This window comes from Papaver somniferum, unplaced genomic scaffold (genome assembly GCF_003573695.1).
Source record: "Papaver somniferum cultivar HN1 unplaced genomic scaffold, ASM357369v1 unplaced-scaffold_35, whole genome shotgun sequence".
Taxonomy (NCBI): domain Eukaryota; kingdom Viridiplantae; phylum Streptophyta; class Magnoliopsida; order Ranunculales; family Papaveraceae; genus Papaver; species Papaver somniferum.
This window is the reverse complement of record NW_020645971.1, coordinates 7,534,495-7,560,923: the sequence shown is the minus strand read 5'-3', so window position 1 is coordinate 7,560,923 and position 26,429 is coordinate 7,534,495. Positions and strand designations below refer to the sequence as shown.

At 39.0% G+C, this 26,429-nt stretch overlaps 1 protein-coding gene across 1 annotated transcript; it reads right to left on the bottom strand.

The window, feature by feature from the left end:
- Positions 1-17,490: 17,490 nt before the first annotated feature.
- Positions 17,491-26,132, bottom strand: LOC113342278. Its single transcript, XM_026586870.1, has 9 exons — positions 25,345-26,132; positions 24,469-25,245; positions 24,274-24,383; positions 23,989-24,122; positions 23,176-23,895; positions 22,579-22,700; positions 20,584-20,998; positions 19,107-19,193; positions 17,491-17,511 (listed from the first exon to the last, which is right to left on the bottom strand). The coding sequence occupies exons 1-9, from the start codon at positions 26,130-26,132 to the stop codon at positions 17,491-17,493; spliced, it is 3,174 nt and encodes a 1,057-aa protein (XP_026442655.1).
- Between the last annotated feature and the right edge of the window lie 297 nt (positions 26,133-26,429).

The window sequence follows — 26,429 nt, the reverse complement described above, 5'->3', positions numbered from 1 at the left end:
TATCATTAAGTTTAGCCATAGCATCCTTCATAATATTTAGCTTAGTAATGTCATCCGGGTTATCATCAGAAAGAAGAGCAGCTGCCTCAAACCTCAACTGATCCTGCTTTAACCTAGAATGCACATTACCAAAAACACGAAGATTCCATTCCTTGATAATTCCTTTTAGTCTCTTTAATTTTTGAGTGAAAATAAAATCAAAAGACCCAGAAATAGGCATATTCCAACTATCTCTAACCATACGAAGGAAATCAGAATGTAAGAACCACATCTTTTGAACTCGAAAAGGAGCTCTTTTGGGTCTTGGAACAGCAAAAGGAAAACCCAAAAGAGTAGAATGGTCAGAAACTTCCCTAGGAAGAGCTTTACACCGCCAATTCTCAAATTTTTCAAGCCAAGCCGCATTAATAATAGCACGATCAAGTTTACTAATAATTCTAGTCATACCTGATTGTCTATTCGTCCAAGTGAACTTACTTCCCAAGGCATCAGCTTCAAAAAAGATTGTTGTCATCCAACCAATCTGAAAACTCATTAATAGCTGAGGTTCTAGGTTCAAGACCACCCTTCTTCTCATCCAAACGAAGAATACAGTTAAAATCCCCAATGACTAACCAAGGAATACCATCACCAGGACTAACAAGTTGCTGCCAAAGACTCCTCCTAGTAACCTGAATATAGCTAGCATGGACAAAAGAAACATGAACACCATCCACCTCAACCGTTATTGCCTGCTTACTGACATTAACAATTGAAAGATTTAGAGTATTTGAATAACAAACCCAAATATTAGCAATACTAGAAGAAGAAGCATTATTAATAACATGAGAAGAATAACCTTCTCTAAGCAAACCATATCTGAACCCAGCAGAACAGGGAACTTTTGGCTCAGCAATACCAAAAATATCAGATTTAAAATCTCTAATCAACTCCTTAAGTTTATCTTGAGCTACATCACGTGCAACTCCATTGATATTCCAAAACAACACCCGCATTTAAACAATAGGATTTTGATTATTGGTTAGCTGTACTTCAGAAGAACTTGAGGAGGATTTTAATCTTGGAGAAGAACCTTTTCTTGCTCGAACTCCTAGCTCTGATTCCTCATCCAAATCGGTTAAAACATCAACATCCCTCAAAGTGTCTAGTCTAGCCTGAAAAGCCAAAAGTTGTTGATGCTTAACCTTACGTGCAACTTCATCAATATGCCCAAGCTCATGAACACTTGCCGTTTCACCCACAAGAGTACTATCCAAGATATTAAACTTGTTTGAAGAGACGTATTCAGAACTCTCTTCCACAGCTGCACAAACAGGAGTATAAATAGCTTCCGAAACAGGAATCCTACCCGGATTAGGAAGTCTAGTTCTAGCCAATTCAACATTCCCACCAGGCTTAGTATTTAAGGCAACAGTACTCAGCGACTTTGCCCTACTAACTAAAACTGAATGCGCAGCAACAGCCTTCTCCGCCATAGCTGCAGCAGTGCGCATTGCAACTTCGGACCTGATCAGATCTTCTTGAAGCTGTTGTTCAAAATTGGCAGCACCAATCCTCACCACATCAACCTGCACACGAGAATCTGTAGCAACTTTCTTATTCTTCTTTCCATTCTTCTTATGACTTATAGTCTGCCATGTATCATTATTCTCCCCTTGATGAATAACCAGAGTTTGAGGTTGCTGAGCCTGATGCAAAGCATCCTGCTGTGTTGCTTGGTTTGCTGAAGAACTTCCCATCTCTAGAGTTCTATAAAACTGAAGAGAAGAACCACCCAGCTGCTGCGATGAGGAACCAGCATTTTTTCTGACGTCAGTACGTGCATGAGCTGCATGTAATGCATTACCTGCATGCTTCTTCCTACATTCTTTATCTAAGTGCCCAACAATCTTGCACTTGGAGCAAAACTTAGGTTGTTTTAGAATTTCAATAGGTTGCAGAAAGTGTCGACCATCAATTTCAACATAAACTGAATCAATATCTATAGTGGTAGGTTTTAGCGTTTTTTTCCCCTTAACCACATCTGCAAAAGCGGCAGATATAAGAGACGAGTTACTAGAACCCGGATCATTTTCCCCCATTGCAAATCATCCAAATATGATCAAAACAATGGAGAAAAACGTGAAAAAACTGGAAACCCTAAAAAACTCAAGCAAAAAATCGACAGAGCTAATTATATAGTCTCGTGAGGGTTTACCAGAGATGTACCCACAAAACCTTTACTCAAACTCTGATTAGTCACAAGTAACCAAAGAGCTATGAGGACATACATATTCTCAACCTATCGCCAAGTAACTAGAATGCCAAAGAAATTAAAGGTATCCGCTCAAAAGCTGAATAAAGAAAAGGGGAGACACATTTGCTATACTGCTAGATAAAGAGATATCCGCTACACGGCTAGATAAACATTATGAGATGCATCCGCTTTACAGCTGGATAAGATTAGGAGAGAGATAAAGATGAGAGGGACATCTGCTACACAGCTGGACAAATTACGTGTGATGAGTTGAACCAGTGTTAGAAAGATCTTGTGCCAGATGGAAAGCGGACTAACAAAGCAACCAATATGCATCTCTCTTTGACTCTCTCATAGTGCTCAGTAGAAACAACGTCTTCTTCGGCTTCAACTGTTGATGATAAACTCTTGAACTTCGTAGAACCTTGACAATTAACTCTTCTCTTCGGTTTCTTGCTTGAAACTTCCTTATAGATTTTCAATTCCCTATGGCCTTATTGAAAAAAACTAACAACAAAATTTAAATGTACATTTTTTTTTTATTTTTTTTTTCTCTTTTTTTATTATTTATTTATATATATATTTTTTTCATTTTTCATTTTTTTTCTTCATTTTTTCATTTTTTTTTGAAACACGGTAATAACAAGACTTATATTTACATGGCCATGAGACAAGGACTCTCTAGCACTTGGATCTTCGCAACTTGTGGTATCTTGGTATCATGAACTTCAATAACTTACATCGTTTGATTTTCTTTGCTCTAAGTCTTCAACTTTGATTTTGAATTTTGCTTTTCTTTATATTGATGCTTATAAACCTTAAACGTCTTCAACTTTCTTCATAGATTTTGATGTCGCTCCGCTTGTTGATGATGATAAGTTTCTACTGAGAGAGAGTCGTAATCCAGTAACTAAGACTACATTGTGAGGTTGCTTTGTCTTTCTGGCATTTCCTTTTGACCGAATTGTCTTTCCATCATGGATGGTTAGTTCCATCACGATTACCCTCTAAAAGGTACATGTTCTCTCCTGATTGTCAATGATCTAAATGTCTTTTTCTCTAATGTCTCACTAGAATGTTATCCCTAGCAATTCGAATTACCATCTTTTCGGTGAGAAACAATATGTAAACTTAGCTAACTGAATACTGTGTGACTCTAAATGTTGGAGATTCTTGGTACAACTAAAATTTTTCTCCCTTACCCCCAAACCTAAATTGAACATAGTCCTCGATGTTCCAGATATAAATATGAATGCATGAACAAAGAGAAATGCTGATGAAAAGAAAAGAGATAGGGAAAGATGTTACCAGGACCATGTACCACAAAGGTGGGTTGCCTCCTATAAAGTGCTAAGTTTAATGTCTTCAGCCAGACATGACTGTACCTGCGCTAAGTTTAAGGAGCAATATAGACAGGCCTCAGGTCAAACTGTGTGTTGTCAGAAAAGCAAAATTTAATATGGGGGTGGGTCCTTGAATCGTCGTCAAAGTATTGCTGATTTTTGGGGTATGGCTATAACTACTTTCCCAGATCGCTATTTGGGAGTAAAGATCATGCCTGGAGCGGTGAAGTATGCTCACATTAGTAATGTGGTGGATAAGCTTAAGGATCAGGTCACGATTTGGAATGGTAAAACTCTCTCTTTTCATGATAGAGTAGTTCTTATCAATTCAATTCTTTCTAGCTATTCAATTCACAACATGGCAATGTATAAATGGCCAAAGAAGTTTATTCAGCAGTGTGAGAGGGTGATAAGGAATTTTCTTTGGTCGGGTGACTCGAATTTATCTCGTTCTTTTGTGGTTGGTTATGATAAAATTTGATGTCCTTACAAAGAAGGTGGTTTGGGGATTCCTAATTTGGAAGTTCTAAACAAAATTATTAAGGAATGCTTTCTACAAACCGTGGCTATAAAGTTCATGAGCCGATTCAATCGAATCGAATCATCTTTGTTTCAATTGTGTCTTGTGTAGTTACATAAGATCTCATAGCAATTGAACAACTCTTTAACTAGTTCATTTGAGTCAATTGAACTAGTTATGGTGAAGAAGAACAAGGTTAATATGAAATGCTCATATGGTTAACCTTTTGGGTTACTATGTTGAACCAACGTACACGTACACGTTTGGGCATGGTTTTCACAAACCCAGTAAACGTCTACCCAAGTGTGTGTGACAAGATAAGTTTTCGATCTAACGGTTGAGAAATATTAACTTGAATCTAAATCAGGTTTTCATCTAACGGTGAATATGGATTGCTTTGTAACTAAGGCAAAACCCTGATTTGATGACTATATAAAGGAGACATCTAGCATTGTGAAAAACTAATCCCCACACATCTGTGTGATACTAGTGCGCTCGCTAGAGTCGATTCTCCTTTAACCTTTGGTTTTCTTCTCTAAAACCAGGTAAACGACTAAAAGACTTCATTGGGATTGTGAAGCCAGACCGATACTACTTTTATCGTAGTTGTGTGATCTGATCTTGCATCTTCTATCGTATGAGTACAATCTTCGATTGGCTTGAGATCGTGAGAGTTCTCCGATAAGCAAGATAAAGAAGTCACAAACATCTTCGTCTCACTGTTTGTGATTCCTTGACAAACCGCCTGTGTAGTCAGGAAGGATTGTAGAGAGGTGATTGATTAATCTAGGCTTTTCTTCGGGAATATAAATTATCAATTGGTTCATGTTCACCTTGATTTCACATCTTAAGACGGAACAAAACCTAGGGTTTATCAGTGGGAGACAGATTTATCCTTTGATAGACTTTTCTGTGTGAGACAGATTTGTTTATTATCAAGTCTGGAATTTTGGGTTGCAGCAACTCTTGGTTGTGGGTGAGATCAGCTAAGGGAATCAAGTGCGCAGTATCCTACTGGGATCAGAGGCGTAGGAGTACAACTGTACCTTGGATCGGTGGGATACTGATTGGGGTTCAACTATAGTCCAGGCCGAAGTTATCTTGGAGTAGGCTAGTGTCTGTAGCGGCTTAATACAGTGTGTATTCAATCTGGACTAGGTCCCGGGGTTTTTATGCATTTGCGGTTTCCTCGTTAACAAAACTTCTGATGTCTGTGTTATTTCTTTTCCGCATTATATTTTATATAATTGTAATAATACAGGTTGTGCGTTCGTGATCATCAATTGGAAATCCAACCTTTGGTTGTTGATTGATATTGATTGATCCTTGGACATTGGTCTTTGGTACCGTCCAAGTTATTCCTTGTATTTGATAAAGACTCGCTATTGATTTTAGCTTGAGTAAAAATCAAATCAAGAGAGATATTAACTCCTTCAGATACTTTTATCTAGATTGAGTCTGACTGTCTAGTTGATTCTCTAGCAAAGTATTTCGGAGTTAGTCCATACAGATTGCTAAGCGAAATATTGGGTGGTGTTGTTAGAACCCCGCTTTTTCAGACATGATGGCGGAAGAAGGCCACTACCGGGCCCTACACATTACTGCACGCATCAAGGATTCAGAGTTCAAGAGGGTCCTCATCGACACGGGAGCGTCTTCGAATGTGATTACTCTGAAGACACTCAGGACGGCCAAGGTTCGCCCAAACAAGATCGTGCGACAGCCTACCACGATGACAGACTATGAAGGAAACCAAACCAACACGTACAGGTATGTCAATCTGAATTTATCTGTAGGGCCAGTCCAATCAAAGGTAAAATTCGAAGTCGTAGAAAATGATCCGGACTACCATATGATACTGGGGAGACCATGGCTTCATGAAAATAGGATCATCCCCTCGACGTATCACCAGTGCCTGAAGACTATGCTGAATAAAGAAGTCCATTCGTATTCCTGCATCGTTGTCTCCTTACACACCAATATGTGGAGTGGAATTGTTTGAACCAAGAGAAGCTCCGCGGGAAGGATCAGACAAAGTTCATTACATCCCACTCCCCATGTGGGCGTCAATCCAGGAGGAGGACCGACTTGCATCATTGAAGGCTAAGCCCCATGATGCATCCTTGCTGACAAGGCGTCTCAATTCTTCCTCATCATGTGAAGCCTCGACCCACGCTCACTTTTTTTTTTTTTTTTTTTGCTAAGTCAAAAAATTATATTGATTAAAAAAGATATTTACAAGATAGGAATAGGAGAAAAGAGATCAGAGTGACCCCAAAAACTCCTAAAACCTATTTAAAACGATAATAAATTACATTTGGAGATTAAATTGAACTTGAGAAAACTGTCCGACCTTCAAAGTGAAAACCAACCCCATCCTCTAACAAGCAACCACGTTTTGCCATAGCATCATCTGCAAAGTTTGCCTCTCTAAAGGAATGTTCAAAACGAATTGAACCATATAAACCTTTTACCTCCATCCATCTCTGCCTAGTAAACCAAGGAACGTTATCTTATTCCAACGCCTTCAACACACTTGTAGAATCTGATCTAATAACAATGCAAACATATCCCCACTGAACTGACTACTCCATACCCACAATAATACCATACAATTCAGCCAAATAATTAGAAGTAACTCCCAAGTCAATACACATTGCACCAACCACTTCACAATTCGCATTCCTTGCAACAACACCAGCTCCCGCCACCCCTAGATTACCTCTTGAGGCACCATCCGTGCACAAAAGCAATTCATTAGTATTAGGAGGAAACCAAAAGCACTCCTTGGGATCAGTAAACTTCACCTTTCTATGCCGAACTCGAAAAAACTCCAGAATTCTCAAGTCTTCCAAAGAATTATGCATATAACTCTTCATACAAACTGAATATTCTTGCATCAAATTAAAAACACGTTTTTGAAATAAAGACCAACAAGGGTTCTTCTTTTTACACACCTTTTTGTTTCTAGTGAACCATAATTCTGAACGCACAACCAAATTCACTACCAACCACAAATCCTTAACAATACCACTATGATTTTTTGCCTCTTGGTAAGAAGAAATAATATCATAATGAGGTTTAATTTTGAAAATACCTTCAATCCACTCCCAAGCTTGACGCGCAAAATTACAGCTCCAAAGAATATGTTGCAGAGATTCCTCCTCAATCTGACACACACTACATTTAGATGCAAGTTGAAATTTGAATCTGCTGCGTACCTTATCAAGAGTTGCACATGCACCACGAATAAACTTCCAGTTCTGAGCCTCCAATGAAGGATGCACTACCCTCTTCCATAACAGCCCCGCCTCCCTCAAAATAGGATATTTCTTCCTAATCAACTCCCTTGCCGCCTTGACAGAAAATTTACCATGTAAATCAGGCATCCAAATACGCCTATCCACTCCCATATGAATTTTTGGTAAATCTTGTTGCACCACACCATCACTTAATAGGAGCTGCAAATGAACTCCTTGAATCTGCCAATCACCTTGCAAAATAATATCACATACACGAGCTGATCTGTCTAAGTTCGTGCGATTTAAAACATTAGCTAAGGTTGTATTTCCATACCAAATATCAAAGAATAAATAAGTATCCCTACCATCACCAATAAAACACTTCGTGTTATTCACCATCTCCTTATGAACCCAACGAAGACCAGGAAGAATAGAAGATTTCACCCCCGCCATCTTAATACGACCATCCCTACAAGTGAATTTGGCTTCCAAAAACCGAGCCCACCTCTTACGAGAAGATTTTATAGACCACCATAATTTCATCAGCAAAGCTTTATTCATAGTCCTTAGGCTAGTGATCCCAAGACCACCTTCCTTTAAAGGACTACAAATCTTATCAAAACCTACTACAAAAGCTCTAGAAAGATTAGAATCACCCGACCACAGAAAATTACGTATCACACGCTCACATTGAAGAGTGAATTTTACCGGCCATTTGTACACAGCCATGTTATGAATGGAATAGCTCAAAAGAACATTCTTAACAAGCACAAATCTATCTTGAAAAGATAACATCTTACCTTTCAGAACCGAAAGTTGATCCCTCAACTTATCAACAACGTTGCTGATGTGACTATGCTTTACCACTCCCGGCATCACCTTAACTCCCAAATACCTATCAGGAAAGTTAGAAATTGCCATACCCAAGAAAGTAGCAATAGTCTGACGCCTACTCAAAGTCCCACCACCAAAGTAAATCTTGCTCTTCTCCCTACAAACCCTCTGTCCTGATGCTTGCTGGTAATTCTCCAAAAGTTTCACCAAATTCTTCACACTCTTCATATTTCCCTTGCAAAAAATCATAATATTATCAGCAAAAAATAAATGAGTTGGAGCAATACCCTTACGCTTAACCATATAAGACATATCCTTAGTCTGAAAGAGTTTAGTGATGTTGCGGCTAAGCACATCCTCAATCAAAACAAAAATAAGAGGAGAAAGAGGGTCCCCCTGCCGTAAACCCCTATTAATCTTGAAGTAACTCTCCGGACTACCATTAAGAAGAATAGAAATACGCGCCGAATTCAGAATTTTCCAAATCCAAGAGCACCATTCTTCAGAAAAACCATACCTTCTAAAAACTTCAAGAACCAAATACCAGCTCACAGTATCAAAAGCCTGAGAGATATCAAGCTTCAAACCCGAATTACCGTCCTTCCTTTTGATGTGCAATTCATTCACCATCTCCGAAGCTAAACTAATATTCTCATGGATATTCCTTCCCTTCATGAAAGCCACTTGCTCTTCAGACACCAACTTACCCAACACCCTACCAAGCCTCGTAGCCAAGATTTTAGTAAAAATCTTAAAGAAGAAATTACTTAAACCAATCGGCCTAAAGTTCTTCAAACTAGTAGCTCCCCTAACTTTTGCAAGCAAAAGAATAAGACTAGAATTAACCCAATTAGGAATGGTTTTAGAAGATCAGCAATAAGTAACCGCTAAAATCAGATCCCTATGAATAATCTCCCAACAATGTCTATAAAAACACCCCGAGAAACCATCCGGACCAGGCGCACTATCATCTCCCAAATCAAAAACCGCCTGTTTAATCTCATCACAAGTAGGAATAGCATCCAACATATGCGACTCTTCCTCAGTAATAGAATCATGATCATAATCAAAAAGAGTTTCACTTACCTGACTATCCTCACCATTGAATTTAGCCTGATAATAAGAAACCACATGAGCACTAAGATGAACCGGATCGGTAATAGTACTCCCATCTTCAGCAACAAGCTCCGAGATTGTATCAGCACTTCTACGAATTTTAATAGAGTTGTGAAAGAAGGAAGTGTTACTAGAACCCTCCAACAACCACTTATTTCTAGATTTTTGCTTTAACATAATATTTTGCTGCCTCTGAATATCTTGAACCTCAACAAGAGCATCCTTCATATTATTAAGTTTAGAAACATCAAAAGGATCATCATCTGAATTCCTACTAGCTACCTCAAACTTACGAGTTGCTTGCTTTAATCTAGCATTGACACTGCCAAAAACAGATTGATTCCATAACTTGATAGCCTCCTTCAACCGCTTCAATTTGAAAGGAAAGATAAAACCATGATTACCATACACCGGCGCCATCCAAGATATCTCCACCATCTTCAAAAAATCCGGATGGGAAAACCACATCTTCTGAATACGAAAAGGAGCACGTCTAGGCCGAGAATCACAAAAAGGAAAACCAATAAGAGTCGAATGGTCAGAAACTTCCCTAAGAAGAGCTTTACACCGCCAATTCGAAAACTTAGACAACCAAGGTTCATTAATAATAGCACGATCCAACTTACTAATAATTCTACCAACACCAGCCTGACCATTGGTCCAAGTAAACTTAGGCCCCAACGAATCAGCTTCAAACAAGTTATTATCCTCCATCCAATCAGAAAACTCATTAATACAAGAGATACGAGTTACCCTACCCCGTTTCTTTTCGTCTTGACGAAGAACACAATTGAAATCCCCCATAACCAACCAAGGAGTAGTTGCGTCAACAGCAGCAAGTTGACTCCAAAGCCTCCTTCGAAATACTTGAATATAACTATCATGAACAAAAGAGATAAATACCCCCTCCGTTTTAACCGTAATGGCCTGCCTAGACATATTAATCACCACCGGCTCCTCAATACAATCATCCCAAAGAATCCACAAATTACCCAAAGAACTAGAAGTAGAATTATGAATTACCTTTTTATTATAACCAGCCAAATTTAACCTTATCATAACATTGTCAGTGTAACGAATCTTAGGCTCAGCAATACAAAGTACAACCATCTTGAACTCATGCACCAACTTACGTAACTTACTACCCGCTTCCACCTTCGCCACCCCATTAATATTCCAATATAGAACTCTCATCAGGAAACACTCTTCTTATATTTATGAATAGCTTGTGGAATCTTGCTAGGAATCCTACTTTGTAAAACAGGTGAGACACCCTTTCTAACAGGTGACCCACGCTCACACTAAGAGAGAATGAACTTTTGTGGCAAGCCGTGACCAGAAAGGGAAAACCGTGTACCGAAGCCGCCGTTAGCAATTAGCAGGGGAGACTGTTACCCAATCTCTCCTCCCAACGGAATGCTACAACAACGACGAGCCACAAGGAGAAGTGCTAGATGCTCCACGACATCTGCAAGATGGCACCAAATCCACAACTGAAGATGCTCCACGACATCTGCAAGATGGCACCAACTCCACAACTGATGAGCTCGAAATCGTTAACATCGGGAATGAGGAATCTCCTAGACCTATCTCCATCAGCTCAACCTTGTGTGCGGAGGAACGCACGAAGCTCGTGGAACTTCTCAAAGAATACCAGGACATATTCGCTTGGACGTATGAAGAAATGCCTGGTTTAGATGAAAAAATTTGTCACCCATCATCTATATGTCATACCTGGATCCAAGCCGGTCAAACAATCTCCCAGGAAATTCAGAAACGAGGTAGAAGAGCAAATCAAGACTGAGATTCAGAAGTTTCCAGCTGCTGGCTTCATTAAACCCATTCATCATCCGACTTGGTTGGCTAATGTGGTTCCGGTGAAAAAGAAAAACGGACATATCAGGTGCTGCGTGGATTTTAGAGACTTGAACAGATGCTGCCCCCAAGACGATTTTCCTCTACGTAACATCGACATGCTAGTAGATTCCACCAGCGGACACGAAATGTTCTCCTTCATGGATGGATATAGCGGCTACAATCAGATAAGGATGTACGAGCATGACGCAAGTAAGACAACTTTTCGACCTCCTCTCGAAAAATTTTATTATATTGTAATGCCATTTGGTTTAAAGAATGCTAGTGCAACGTATCAACGCGCTATGACAAATTTAAGGAGTATGGTGTAAAATCAACAATTCATGGCGTCGCTTATGAAACTTCGGTGGAATATCAAATACTCTTCTAAAGCCTGGTCTCGTTTTTTGGAAACAAAATTTACGTATAGAAATGGCAAATTTAAGGAGTATGGTGTAAAATCAACAATTCATGCTGGAATGCGTTGGGTTTACAAGGTGGTGGATCAGAATACTAAATTTCTTATAGGAGATGGTAGAATTACCTCACTTTATTATGATATATGGTACGTTGAAAAGAGTATTTCTGATGTTTTGAATCGCACGGACTTAGATAGGCAGGCTCGTGTGGGTGATTTGATTCAGCAAGGCTCTTGGTTGATCCCGGAGGAGCACATGGAGCTTTTGCTTTCTGCAGGTGTTGACGTGAACAACCTACCTAGGATGCATATGGGAAGTGACAGAAAAGTTTGGATGTCGGACTTCAAAGGTAAATTTTCTGTTAAATCTGCTAAGGAATTGGTGCTAAATACATTGCTATGGAGGGGATTAGCTTGCTACTTCAGCTGTTCATCCAAATTTAACTGCTCAAAATTGGAAATTCTTAAGAGGTGCTTGCGCTACTTTAGATAAATTTAAAAGCAGGTTCAAACATTCTTTTCCGAACAAGTGTATGGTGTGTAAATGTGATGAGGAGTCTTTGGAACATGTGTTTATGGTCGTGCAACTTTGCTGTTCAGGCCTGGCTTTGGATTTCTGGTATGTTTGGTTTAAAACTTAACTCAAATCTAGTTATTTCTTACAAGGCAGCTAAGGGTCGTAGTAGAATTATCAAGGATTTATGGCTTGTGGCTAATCTGGTGGTAAGGTCTGAATTATGGTTCATTCGTAACAAGTGTGTGTATGAAAAACAAACAACACATTTACACTTCTTTAAACAACGTGTGTTTAAGCCTATTCATGAGTACTCTTACCGGTTGAAGAGTTTCATGTACAATTCAGTTGAAGATGTCCGTATTTTGAACCTTTTTAGAGTTGCTCATAGAATGGTGAAGCATGTGGAACCTGTTCCTTGTTATTGGCAGCCTCTGGAGAGCAATGAATTACTTCTTTGTTGTGATGGGCGGCTCGTGGCAACCCAGGTGTAGCAGGTGCTGGAGTTGTAGCGAGAGATGCTGATTGCAAAATGCTAGGAGCGATGAGCATTGGACTTGGTATTACAACCAATTATTTGGCAGAGATGTATGGCATAATTGTTGGCTTGGAGTGGGCGAGACAGTGGGGTTTTCAGCGAGTTCTTATTCGTTCAGACTCTACTAGTGTGATTAAGGCTTTTGAAGAGAATTCGATTCCCTAGTTTGCGCAACAGAGATGGTTGGATGTGCGTCACTCTTATGATTCGGTCCGTTTTATTCATACTTTTCGTGAAGCTAATTTTTCAGCGGATCAAATGGATAAAAAGGGGTGTTCTTTTGATAATGAAGTTTGAATGCATTATGTTGGGATTCCAAATTTTTTGAGCACAATAGAATATCCAAATGTGGAGTATTTTAGATTTAAATATTTTATGAGTTTTTTGAGGTTTTTCTGACCTCTTTTTCTTGTAAACTACTTGTAAATATTGTTATCATCATTAATAAATTTTTTTGACTTATCAAAAAAAATCAAAAGTACCTGCAGAAAATTAGTTGTGATAAACGGGATCCTGTAAATTTGTATTTTCCACTTCAGGGTTGGTCAATTTGATAAATGGTTTCAACCGCTGACCGTTGACTTTAAAAGTCTCTCCAGTATCATGGTTCCTAACCTCAATAGCACCGTGCGGATACACGGTCTTGACATAGAATGGGCCAGTCCAGCGAGATTTAAGCTTACCAGGAAAAAGGTGAAGGTGAGAATTATACAAGAGAACTTTCTGGCCTGGTGTAAACGACTTTCGAAGAATCGATTTGTCGTGAAAAACTTTGGTTTTCTCCTTGTAAATTTTCGCATTTTGGTAAGAATCATTACGAATTTCTTCTAACTCATTGAGCTGAAGTCTACGGTTATCACCAGTAGTAGGTAGGTCAAAATTTAGCCGTTTAATGGCCCAATAAGCTCGGTGTTCTAATTCTACAGGCAAGTGGCAGGCTTTACCGAAGACAAGTCTATACGGAGACATCCCAAGTGGTGTCTTAAAAGCGGTTCGGTAAGCACACAAAGCTTCTATTAAGCGCAAAGACCAATCCTTTCGGGTAGGGTTTACGGTCTTCTCTAAAATTTGTTTGATCTGCCTATTAGACACTTCTACTTGGCAACAAGTTTGTGGGTGGTAAGGTGTAGAAACCTTATGGGTAATGGAGTATTTCTTCATGAGCGTCTCGAAAGACCGGTTACAAAAATGGGATCCTCCATCACTAATGATTGCTCTAGGCATACCAACGATAGAAAATATTGTCTCTAACAAACTTGATCACAACCTGGCGATCGTTTGTCTTGGTAGCTATTGATTCAACCCACTTAGACACATAGTCAACAGCTAATAAACCTTTAACCTCCATCCATCTTTGCCTAGCAAACCAAGGAACGTTATCTTCTTCCAAAGCCTTCAACACACTTGTAGAATCTGATCTAATAACAATGCAAGCATATCCCCACTGAAATTCCCACTCCATACCCACAATAATACCATACAATTCAAATAATTAGAAGTAACTCCCAAGCCAATACACATTGCACCAACCACTTCACAATTTGCATTCCTTGCAACAACACCAGCTCCCGCCACCCCTGGATTACCTCTTGAGGCACCATCCTTGCACAAAAGCAATTCATTAGTATTAGGAGGAAACCAAAAACACTCCTTCGGATCAGTAAACTTCACCTTTCTATGCCGAACTCGAAAAAACTCCAGAATTCTCAAGTCTTCCAAAGAATTATGCATAAAACTCTTCATTCGAACTGAATATTCTTGCATCAAATTAAAAACACGTTTTTGAAATAAAGACCAACAAGGATTCTTCTTTTCATACACTTTTTTGTTTCTAGTGAACCATAATTCTGAACGCACAACCAAATTCACTACCAACCACAAATCCTTAACTATACCACTATGATTTTTTGCCTCATGGTAAGAAGTAATAATATCATAATGAGGTTTTATTTTGAAAATACCTTCAATCCACTCCCAAGCTTGCCGCGCAAAATTACAGCTCCAAAGAATATGTTGGAGAGACATCTCCTCAATCTGACACACACTACATTTGGATGCAAGTTGAAATTTAAATCTGTTGCGTACCTTATCAAGAGTTGCACACGCATCACGAATAAACTTCCAGTTTTGAGCCGCCAATAAAGGATGCACCACCCTCTTCCATAACAGCCTCGCCTCCCTCAAAATAGGATATTTCTTCCTAATCAACTCCCTAGCTTCCCTGACAGAAAAATTACCTTGTAAATCAGGCATCCAAATACGCCTATCCACTCCCATATGTATTTTTGGTAAATCTTGTTGCACCACACCAGCACTTAAAAGGAGCTGCAAATGAACTCCTTGAATCTGCCAATCACCTTGCACAATAATGTCACAAACATGAGCTGATCTGTCTAAATCCATGTGATTTAAAACACTAGCTAGGGTTGTATCTCCATACCAAATATCAAAGAATAAAGAAGTATCCCTACCGTCACCAATAAAACACTTCGTGTTATTCACCATCTCCTTATGGACCCAACGAAGACCAGGGGCTCTGGCGACTTTGCTTGGGTTTTATTAGGGTTTTTTTTCACATTTTCTCCATTTTTGATCATATTTGGATGACTGGAAATGGGAGAACAACATGATCATGGTCCAAGTATGTCTCATAGGATGTCTACATCCTTTGCAGACATGGTGAAGGGTAAACAATCGCTGAATACTTCCATAATTGATATTACCACTTTACCAAACCCTAGTTTTCTAGATGATAAACCAGTCATGGAAATACCGTTAGATTTTTACCAAGAGGGGTGTGCGGCTTGGAATCACAGTCTTATTGCAAGATTGGTGTTTAGGAATTTGGTATTCTCTGAAGTTAAAGAATCTCTATTAGATCAATGGAAGTTAGGTCCGGGAAGAGTCAAGTTCACGCCTTTAACAAAAGATTTTTTCATTATCAAGTTTTCAACAGAGGAGGATATTATAAAAGTCCGTGATGGAGAAACTTGGAAAATAGGTCAACAAGAACTTAGGCTTCAAGACTGGTTTCCATGGTTTGATCCCGACAACCATTGCTCTTCTCATGCATCCGTATGGGTTAATTTCTCTGGACTGTACGTGGAGCTATGGACAGAAAAGATTTTACTGTCATTAGGTAAAAACCTAGGCAACCCTATAGTGGTGGATAAAAAGACATTGAACCATGAATATGGTTATTTTGCAGCAGTTTTGGTTGATATAGATTTCTCAAAGAAAGTCCCAGAATACATTCATGTAACTGTGGGAGGAATGTGGAAGTGCAAAAACTGCCAAAGTTTTGTGCTCACTGCAAAATTGTTGGCCATGTTGGAACGGAATGTAAGAAGAAGTCTAAGAAGATTTCAACAGGTAATTCTACAAGGCGTGTCCAACAAAATGTTATGAAATGGCAGCCAAAAGTTGATGGTGCTACAAGTTCTGGTGGTATTCTTTCGGAGAGGGATGACAATTCTGTTGATAATGGTGTGGAGTCTTCTACAACATCTGCATCTATTCAAAACTCTTTGAATGAGGAGTGGAAGAAAGTTAATGGTAAGAGAAACTCTGGTTATAAATCTACAACTCCTTTTGTTGATGATCTTATCAGTACGGAAGTAGTCTGTCAACACAATAAGTTTGATGTTCTTGTCAATGAGTTGGGTCTGAAAAATGATATTAGTAATGTCGATGCTGAGAATGATGAGGAAATAGATTTGGAATGCTCGGATCCTGATGGTGAAATAGACGCTGATATACTAGCAAGATGGGAAGATAACAGGAAAGCTAGGGAAGCTGCAAGAGCGTTTGTAAATACGGATGCCAATACAAACTCTGAAGTTACGGAAAAAGTTATGGAAGTTAAGTCCAACATAAACTCTAATTTGGTAAAGTCCTTCTCCAAGACAAAGTCCGTGAACAAGCAAAATCTGGAGAACAGTTTCGTGTTGAATAAATCTGCTCATGCAGATCATGCAGTTACGTCCGTGACCAAGCACTCTCAGTCCGGGATTAAACAATTGTAATCCTTATCAAAGTCTAAGCCAGAGTCTGGGCCAAATATGGATTTGGTTTTTGATTCAGGTTTGGAACAGCCCAAGGATGCAGGTGTTTCTGTAGTTAGTGATGAGGTTCGAGCTGCTTTGGAGAAATCCAAACAGCTAGATGAGGAGGTAGCAATTTCTGAAGCTGCTGTTCGAAAGGCAGCTGAAGATTTGGAAAGAGCCAGACAGGCTCTTAATGCAGCTAAGGGTTCTTCTCCAACTGCTTTAAGCCAGAAGCACAAGCCGGAAAGTGAAGATCATAAGAACAAGCACAAGCTTACTACAGAGGAGTACGAGGTTCTTTGCACAATAACAAAATTTGATATTCAACAAAAGTTCTTGAACGATCTATCGTTTCGAAGGGAGCATCTCCAGGAAATACAAGATCAATCTAGAAGAATGAAGACTCTAAAGAAGAAAAATAAGAACAAAGGAAGCTAAAAATCCTTTTATTTTATTTTTTTGTTAGTTTTTTGTTTTTTAAGAGCTTAATTTTGATAGCTTTTTTCATGTTATATCTTTTCTCTTTGGTTTATGGGGGTGGGGAGGCCTTGTGCCTCCCATTATGTAATTCTTGTAATTACGTTTTTTTTGCTTAATAAACCATTTTGACCTAGCAAAAAAAAACCAACGAAGACCAGGAAGAATAGAAGATTTTACCCCCGCCATCTTAATACGTCCATCCCTACTAGTGAATTTGGCTTCCAAAAACCGAGCCCACCTCTTACGAGAATATTTTATAGACCACCACAATTTCATCAGCAAAGCTTTATTCATAGTCCTTAGGCTAGTGATCCCAAGACCACCTTCCTTTAAAGGACTACAAATCTTATCAAAACCTACTACAAAATCTCTAGAAAGATTAGAATCACCCGACCACAGAAAATTACGAATCACACGCTCACATTGAAGAGTGAATTTTACCGGCCATTTGTACACAGCCATGTTATGAATGGAATAGCTCAAAAGAACATTCTTAACAAGCACAAATCTATCTTGAAAAGATAACATCTTACCTTTCAGAACCGAAAGTTGATCCCTCAACTTATCAACAACGTTGCTGATGTGACTATACTTTACCACTCCCGGAATCACCTTAACTCCCAAATACATATCAGGAAAGTTAGAAATTGCGATACCCAAGAATGTAGCAATGGTCTGGCGCCTACTCAAAGTCCCACCACCAAAGTAAATCTTGCTCTTCTCCCTACAAACCCTTTGACCTGAAGCTTGCTGGTAATTCTCCAAAAGTTTCACCAAATTCTTCACACTCTTCATATTTCCCTTGCAAAAAATCATAATATCATCAGCAAAAAATAAATGAGTTGGAGCAATACCCTTACGCTTAACCATATAAGACATATCCTTAGACTGAAAGAGTTTAGTGATGTTGCGGCTAAACACATCCTCAATCAAAACAAAAATAAGTGGAGAAAGAGGGTCCCCCTGACGTAAACCCCTATTAATCTTGAAGTAACCCTCCGGACTACCATTAAGAAGAATAGAAATACGCGCCGATTTCAGAATTTTCCAAATCCAAGAGCACCAATCTTCAGAAAAACCATACCTTCTAAAAACTTCAAGAACAAAAGACCAGCTGACAGTATCAAAAGCCTGAGAGATATCAAGCTTCAAACCCAAATTACCGTCCTTCCTTTTGATGTGCAATTCATTCACCATCTCAGAAGCTAAACTAATATTCTCATAGATATTCCTTCCCTTCATGAAAGCCACTTGCTCTTCAGACACCAACTTACGCAACACACTACCAAGCCTCGTAGCCAAGATTTTAGTAAAAATCTTAAAAAAGAAATTACTTAAACCAATCGGCCTAAAGTTCTTCAAACTAGCAGCTCCCCTAACCTTTGCAAGCAAAAGAATAAGGCTAGAATTAACCCCATTAGGAATTGTTTTAGAAGACCAGCAACAAGTAACCGCTAAAATCAGATCCCTATGAATAATCTCCCAACAATGTCTATAAAAACACCCCGAGAAACCATCCGGACCAGGCGCACTATCAGCACCCAAATCAAAAACCGCCTGTTTAATCTCATCACAAGTAGGAATAGCATCCAACATATGCGACTCTTCCACAGTAATAGAATCATGATCATAATCAAAAAGAGTTTCACTTACCTGACTATCCTCACCATTGAATTTAGCCTGATAATAAGAAACCACATGAGCACTAAGATGAACCGGATCGGTAATAGTACTCCCATCTTCAGCAACAAGCTCCGAGATTGTATCAGCACTTCTACAAATTTTAATAGAGTTGTGAAAGAAAGAAGTGTTACTAGAACCCTCCAACAACCACTTATTTCTAGATTTTTGCTTTAACATTATATTCTGCTGCCTTTGAATATCTTGAACCTCAACAAGAGCATCCTTCATATTATTAAGTTTAGAAACATCAAAAGGATCAACATCTGAATTTCTACTAGCTACCTCAAACTTACGAGTTGCTTGCTTTAATCTAGCATTGACATTGCCAAAAACGGATTGATTCCATAGCTTGATAGCCTCCTTCAACCGCTTCAATTTGAAAGGAAAGATAAAACCATGATTACCATACACCGGCTCCATCTTAGATAACTCCACCATCTTCAAAAAATACGGATAGGAAAACCACATCTTCTGAATACGAAAAGGAGCACGTCTAGGCCGAGGATCACAAAAAGGAAAACCAATAAGAGTCGAATGGTCAGAAACTTCCCTAGGAAGAGCTTTACACCTCCAATTTGAAAACTTAGACAACCAAGGTTCATTAATAATAGCACGATCCAACTTCCTAATAATTCTACCAACACCAGCCTGACCATTGGTCCAAGTAAACTTAGACCCCAACGAATCAGCTTCAAACAAGTTATTATCCTTCATCCAATTAGAAAACTCATTAATACAAGAGATACGAGTTACCCTACCCCCTTTTTTTCATCTTGACGAAGAACACAATTGAAATCCCCCATAACGAACCAAGGAGTAGTTGCGTCAACAGCAGCAAGTTGACTCCAAAGCCTTCTTCGAAATACTTGAATATAACTAGCATGAACAAAAGAGATAAATACCCCCTAAGTTTTAACCGTAATGGCCTTCCTAGACAAATTAATCACCACCGGCTCCTCAATACAGTCATCCCAAAGAATCCACAAATTACCCAAAGAACTAGAAGTAGAATTATGAATTACCTTTTTATTATAACCAGCCAAATTTAACCTTATCATAACATTGTCAGTGTAACGAATCTTAGGCTCAGCAATACAAAGTACCACCGGCTTGAACTCATGCACCAACTTACGTAACTTACTACCCGCTTCCACCTTCACCACCCCATTAATATTCCAATAGAGAACTCTCATCAGGAAACACTCTTCTTATATTTATGAATAGCTTGTGGAATCTTGCTAGGAATCCTACTTTGTAAAACAGGTGAGACACCCTTTCTAACTCGGTTTCCCAAAGTATTCACTTCAGAATCCGAATCTGATTTGGAATCACTAAAACGTTGTTGAGAAGAACTAGAACTTGTAAGCAAAACCATGCTTGGTTTCCTACTTTTCTTTGGCATATCCACTGGTATTTCCGCCCACTTAACACCCTTAACACCTGATGAAGCTTTCTCAGGTGTCAACTCTTCATCCGAACTACCACCAGAAGAGTTTTCAGCAGCATCCGAACCCCCTCCCGAAAAGTGTTCAGCATCATCATTATCAACACCCAACTCATCATTCAAGACATTGAACTTATTAGGAGAAACCACAATAGAAGCTTCAGCAACAGCTCTGTAGCTTGAGATATCCTCAATATTATCAACCACCATGTCTTGCAAAGACTTATAAGAACCAGCCTCATTCCTATCACTAGAGTGATTAGTTCTTGCCAATTCACCACTCTTAGTTGACTTAGATGAGGTTGCAATTTCAACCATTGACAACCCACTAGCCAAACCCTTTTTCAAAGCTATCGCCTTCTTAGCCTTCTCAAAAGCTTCAGACGTTGCCTGAAGCTTGGCTTCAATAGAGAATAATTCATTCTCCAAATCATCCGCACTCTCCACCAAACCAGCTTCAACTACCCCATTCACCACAGCTCCACCATGCCCTACAGAAAGAGCATCATCCACATTATCACCAGCACCGTTAACAACCTCATTAACCACAACAGCACCAACTTTCACACCACCTACAGCAGCGCCAACACCTACAGCCACAGCGTTTGTACCCTCACCAGACGTGGTTGCATCCTCACCAGCACCTACCTTACGGTTTCTCCTATTACGCACATTCTGCCACTCCCCTTTCGCATCCACCTTAGACGATTTCTCATCATTCTTTGGTTGTCTTCTACATTCATCATTACTATGACCAATTATGCAGCACTTCATACAAAATTTAGGTGATTTTGGGATATCCAAGTATTGCCAAAACGTCCTCCCCCCAGCTGTTATCTTAATTCTACTTGGAATATGTTTTGCAAAGTCCACATCTACCAAAACTGAGGCAAAGTTTCCATACTCCAGATTTAGGGTTCTTTGATCAACCACAATTGGAGTCCCTAAAACTTTTCCCATTGATAACAAGTTCTTCTCAGTCCATAGTTCTGCATGTAAACCAGGAAAGTGAACCCATACGTTTGCATGGGAAGTTTTTTGACGATCAGGATCAAAACCTGGGTACCAATCCATTAACTTGAGTTCATGTTGTTGAACAAACCACTTTGTACGTCTGATTCTCTCCTTAGTTTCCTCATCTTGTAGCATAATAACAAAGAAATCTTTTCCCATAGTCATAAACCTAACAGAATTAGGGTTAATCTGCCATTGAGAGATTAAAACTGTTTTAACCTCAAAGAACTTCAGTCCCGTGAAGTTTAATCTTGCAATGAAGCTGTGTTGAAAGGGTTTACAACCCTCTTCATAGAAGTCCGCAGGTATAACAAGGGATGGCTCTCCATCAATCAGAGTAGGATTAGGTAAACTAGTAATATCAACTCCTGTTGGCTTTAGGGTTTGTTTTGCCTTTACCTTGTCCACAAAGGATTGGTGTTGTTGAATCCGTGAAGAACTATGATTATCTTCTACCATATTGAATCCAAAGTGAATGAAACCTACGTGAAAAAAATCCTAAACCCTTGTGTGTTCGCCAGATTTTCTCTCTCCTCTCATGTTTTCTTTCTTCTCCTTAACAGACCTTGAACTGCCCATAACATCTCTCCCAAAGCCGGAGTATCCCACCTGCTTTTTTTTTGCTAGGTCAAAATGGTTTATTAAAGCAAAAAAACGTAATTACAAGAATTACAAAATTGGAGGCTCTAGGCCTCCCCACCCCCATAAACCAAAGGGGCAAAAAAACTCTAAAACTCATAAAATTAGCTCCTAAACACGAAAAAACATGCAAAAAGAAGAAAACTAGGAACGTTTTCGTCCCTTATTTCCAACTCTAAATTTCTTCTTCTTGGGAATGAGACCAGCAATAACTTGAGTTAAATCATAGTCTCCATAAGACTCCTTGTAAACATCTTCAGAATCATCATAGGTTTAATCATAGTCATAATCCTCAACATTTTCATCTGAAGCATAATTACCACCCGGAACAAGCTTAATAGGAGATTGTGCTTTCTTCTTAGTTGACATTCTATCCATTTGCTCCTTTTTTTCCTTGAAATACTCTTTTCTAAAGGCTGACTCTCTAATGAAATTAGCACGCACTTCATCATTCTGAATGGTGCTTGCCTCCTCTAGTTCCTCATTTGTCAAAATATTATTCATATCAAAAACACATTCGTCCAACCCGATTAGGCTAGGATTTTCTTCATTGGACCTAGAATTCGTAGCCATGATTTTCGCAGCTTGCTTGGCCACTTTTCTAGCTTGCTTCCTTGCTAGAATATCTGCATCAACTTCACCCCAAGAGTATCCCACCTGCATTCAACTGGTACCAGCGACTTCACCTTTCTATGAGAGACCTTAAAAAAATCCAAAACCTTTAAGTCCTCCACTGTATTGTTCATGTGCCCTTTGAGCCGCCTGGAGTACTCCATCACCTGATTAAAAACAGATTTTTGAAAGAAGCCCCAGCAAATCCTCTTGTTTTCATAAACAAAGCGATTGCGTGTCATCCACAGTTCAGATCTTACGACCAAAACAATAATCAACCAAAGTTCCCTTATCATGTTGCTCCTTTTTGTAGGCCTGATTTTATCTTGTCTATTGAATTACCAAATGTATCTTATTTTCGTTTCAAGTAAATAGTAAGTTTTTGGGGTCTCTCTGACCTCTTTTCTTGCTACATACTCTCTTTTGTATTTTTGCTATTCTTTAATTCTTTTTGGACTTCCCAAAAAAAATGCAGCTTTGTAGGTAGTACACAGATTTAGATGAGAATGCATTCCAAAAATATCATATAACCAACTCCACGCCTTGATAGCAAAAATGCCACATCAAATGATCTAACGTTTCTTCCTCCCTATTACACAACCATCACTTATTCACAACCTGGATTTTAAAGCGACTTTTAACCTTGTCAAGCGTAGCACAAGCTCCTCTTAGTATTTTCCAGTTCCTCGCAGCCAAGGCAGGGTGCACAGTCGGCCTCCATAACAAATTTGCTCCTACCATCTTAGCATACTTCTTGCGAATTAAGGATTTCGCAGAACTGACAGTAAAACTACCTGTGTAATTGGGCTTCCAAACCCCGCGATCAATACCATTCAAATTCCTAGGCAAATCCTCTTCAACGAAACCATTTTTTTTTTTTGCTAAGTCAACGAAACCAGCAGCTAGCAAATTATTCTGACATTCTTCACTCAAATTCCAGCCTCCTTCATTCAGCATATCACCTACCAAAATAGCACAATCCAAAGCATAATCTTCAAGTAAATCAGCAATAGCTACATCCCCCAACCATACATCATAGTAAAGAGAAGTATTACAGCCATCACCAATTAAAACCTTAGAATTATCCTCCACCAAAGAGTAAACCCATTTAATACCTGGAAGAATAGAAGATTTCACATAATGAACCAACTTAGCATTCCTCATGAAAAATTTGGCTCGAAGAAAACGAGCCCAAACCTTACTAGAGTTACGGATTTTCCACCAAAGACCCATAAGAAGCGCTCTATTCGTAACACTCAATTGAGTTATACCCAAACCACCTTCCTCATAAGGAGCACAAATCTTGTCATAAGCCACAACAAAAGACCTACTCACTTTTGAATCACCAGACCATAAAAAATTCTAAATTGCAACTTCACACTCATGAATAAATTTTCTTGGCCACTTATAAACAGCCATATTATGAATCAAATAACTAGCTAACACAGATTTTACCAACACCACTCTGTCTTGAAAAGAAAGCATCCTTCCCTTCCAACCCGCAACTTGTTCTTTGATCTTCTCAACAACATTGGCTACATGATGATATTTAATGGCTTCAGGCATAACCTTAACCCCTAAATACCTATCTGGAAAAATAGCAATAGGCATCCCCAGAAAAGCAGAAATAGTAACTCTCATATTCATGTAGTTTACTCTTCTCTCGACTTACTGTTTGACCCGAAGCACGTTGATATAAACCCAACAAATCCACCAGATTTCTCAAACTCTTCATGTTACCTTTATAGAAAATCATAATGTCATCAGCAAAAAAGAGATGGGAAGGAGCAATACCTTTTATATTAACCATATGAGTCATCTTTCCCTCACGAAAGAGTTTCGGGATATTTCTGCTTAAAACATCCTCAATCAACACAAAAATAAGAGGCTACAAAGGGTCACACTGACGAAGCCCTCTATCAATACTGAAGAAACCTTCCGGGATACCATACGAGAACCGAAATTCTAGCAGACTTGACAATTTGGAGAATCCAGTCACACCAACTCTCAGAAAAACCATATCTTCGAAACACCTCCAAGATGAAAGTCCAACTAACCGCGTCAAATGCCTGAGTTATATCAAGTTTTAAACCAACATTACCATCTTTCCGCCTAATCTGCGTTTTATTCACCATCTCTGAAACTAGACTAATATTTTCATGGATATTTCCCCTTTTCATAAACGCCACTTGTTCCTCAGAAATCAAGTTATCCAAAACACTACCAAGCCCCGTAGCTAAAATCTTAGTAAAAATCTTTAAAAAAAAATTACTAAGACCAGTCGGCCTAAAGTTACGAAGAGTATTAGCACCTCTCTCTTTAGGCAGAAGCATGAGAAGACTAGAATTCACGCCGTGAGGAATGAATCTGTTAGACCAACAAAACATAATAGCATTAACCAAATCCTCCCAGATAATCTCCCAACAATGCCTATAGAAAAAACCAGCAAACCCATCTGGCCCTGGCGCACTATCCGCACCCAAATCAAAAACCGCTGCATGAATCTCATCAATTGAGGGCAACTGATCCATTCTAGCACTCTCCTCAAGAGAAATACTATTATGATCAATATTAAAAAGAGCTTCAACTGGAACTGAATCATCACCATTAAACTTTGCCTCATAATAATCAACAATAAGGTTACGAATCTGATTACAATCAGTCGCCGTTACCCCATTAGCATCCACCAATTCTGAAATAATATTACTACTCCTACGAATACAAATAGAATTATGAAAGAAATTAGAATTACTATCCCCTTCAACTAACTACTGATTTCTGGATTTTTGCTTCAACATAATGACTTGTTACATTCTAATATCATTAACTTCCACTGCCACACTTCTCATCGAGTTCAATTTGTCCACATCCGAAGGGTCTTCATCCGATAAACGCATTGAACTTTCAAGTCTATCCTGAGCCTGTTTCAGCCTAACATTAACATTACCAAAAACTTCTTGATTCCACAACTTCATTGAAATTTCAAGACGCTTTAAATTTTGAGGATATATAAAGGTTGGTGAACCAACAATAGGTTCCTTCCAACTATCTTCAACCATACGCATAAAATCGGGATGCCCAAACCACATTTTTTGAACTCGAAAAGGCGCTCTTCTTGGTCTCGTGTTAACAAACGGAAAACCAATAAGAGGAGAATGATCAGAAACTTCCCTTGGAAGAGCTTTACACTGCCAATTCTCAAAACGATTCAACCAAAACTCATTAATCACTGCCCTGTCAAGCCTACTAATAATTCTATGAACTCCAGATTGCCTGTTAGACCAAGTAAACTTGCAACCCAAGCATTCCGCTTCAAAAAGGCCATTGTCATCCAACCAATCACTAAATTCATTCACCACTGCCGTTCTCGGAGTCGCACCACCCTTTTTCTCATCGTTACGCAACACACAATTAAAGTCCCCAATTGCCAACCATGGCAACTGAAGTGCACCCATATCTAACTGTCTCCACAGATTTCTCCTAGTAGTTTGCACTGAAATAGCATGCACAAGAGAAATATGAACACCATCCACACCAATGGTAATAGCCTGTTTGGAAAAATTCACCACCACCGGATCAGCAATACCCAAAGACCACATCACCCACAGATTACCAATACACGTATCTGTAGAATTATGAATAATCCTTAACTAATTCTCTAAGTTTAGCTTGTGCCTCATCACGCAAAATCCCGTTTATGTTTCAAAAGAGAACTCTCATTGGGAAACAACCTTGGGAGTGTTATTTATCTTAACTCTCTGCGCCAACCTATTAGAATCAAACTTTTGCCCTCCGTTTCCAGGTTTAAGCCTAGAACCTGCAGAAATTTTATTGGTACTGTCAATCAAAGTTGAATTTCCAGAAGTCTTAGAACCACCAGAAGTACTAACAATCGA

Excerpts from the sequence above, each read along its gene's own strand:
- LOC113342278 (XM_026586870.1), bottom strand. The coding sequence starts at position 26,132 with ATGTGGTCTTTGGGTATTGCTGATCCGGTGGTGGTGAATTTTTCCAAA. Across the intron at positions 25,246-25,344 it reads GAAGTTAATGATATTAGAAT|GAGTAGTAATATTATTTCAG; the intron begins GTAACAAGTCAT and ends TTGTATTCGTAG. Across the intron at positions 17,512-19,106 it reads AAGCAACTCGTAAGTTTGAG|AGATTTTGTAGTAGGTTTTG; the intron begins GTAGCTAGTAGA and ends TAATCTTTCTAG.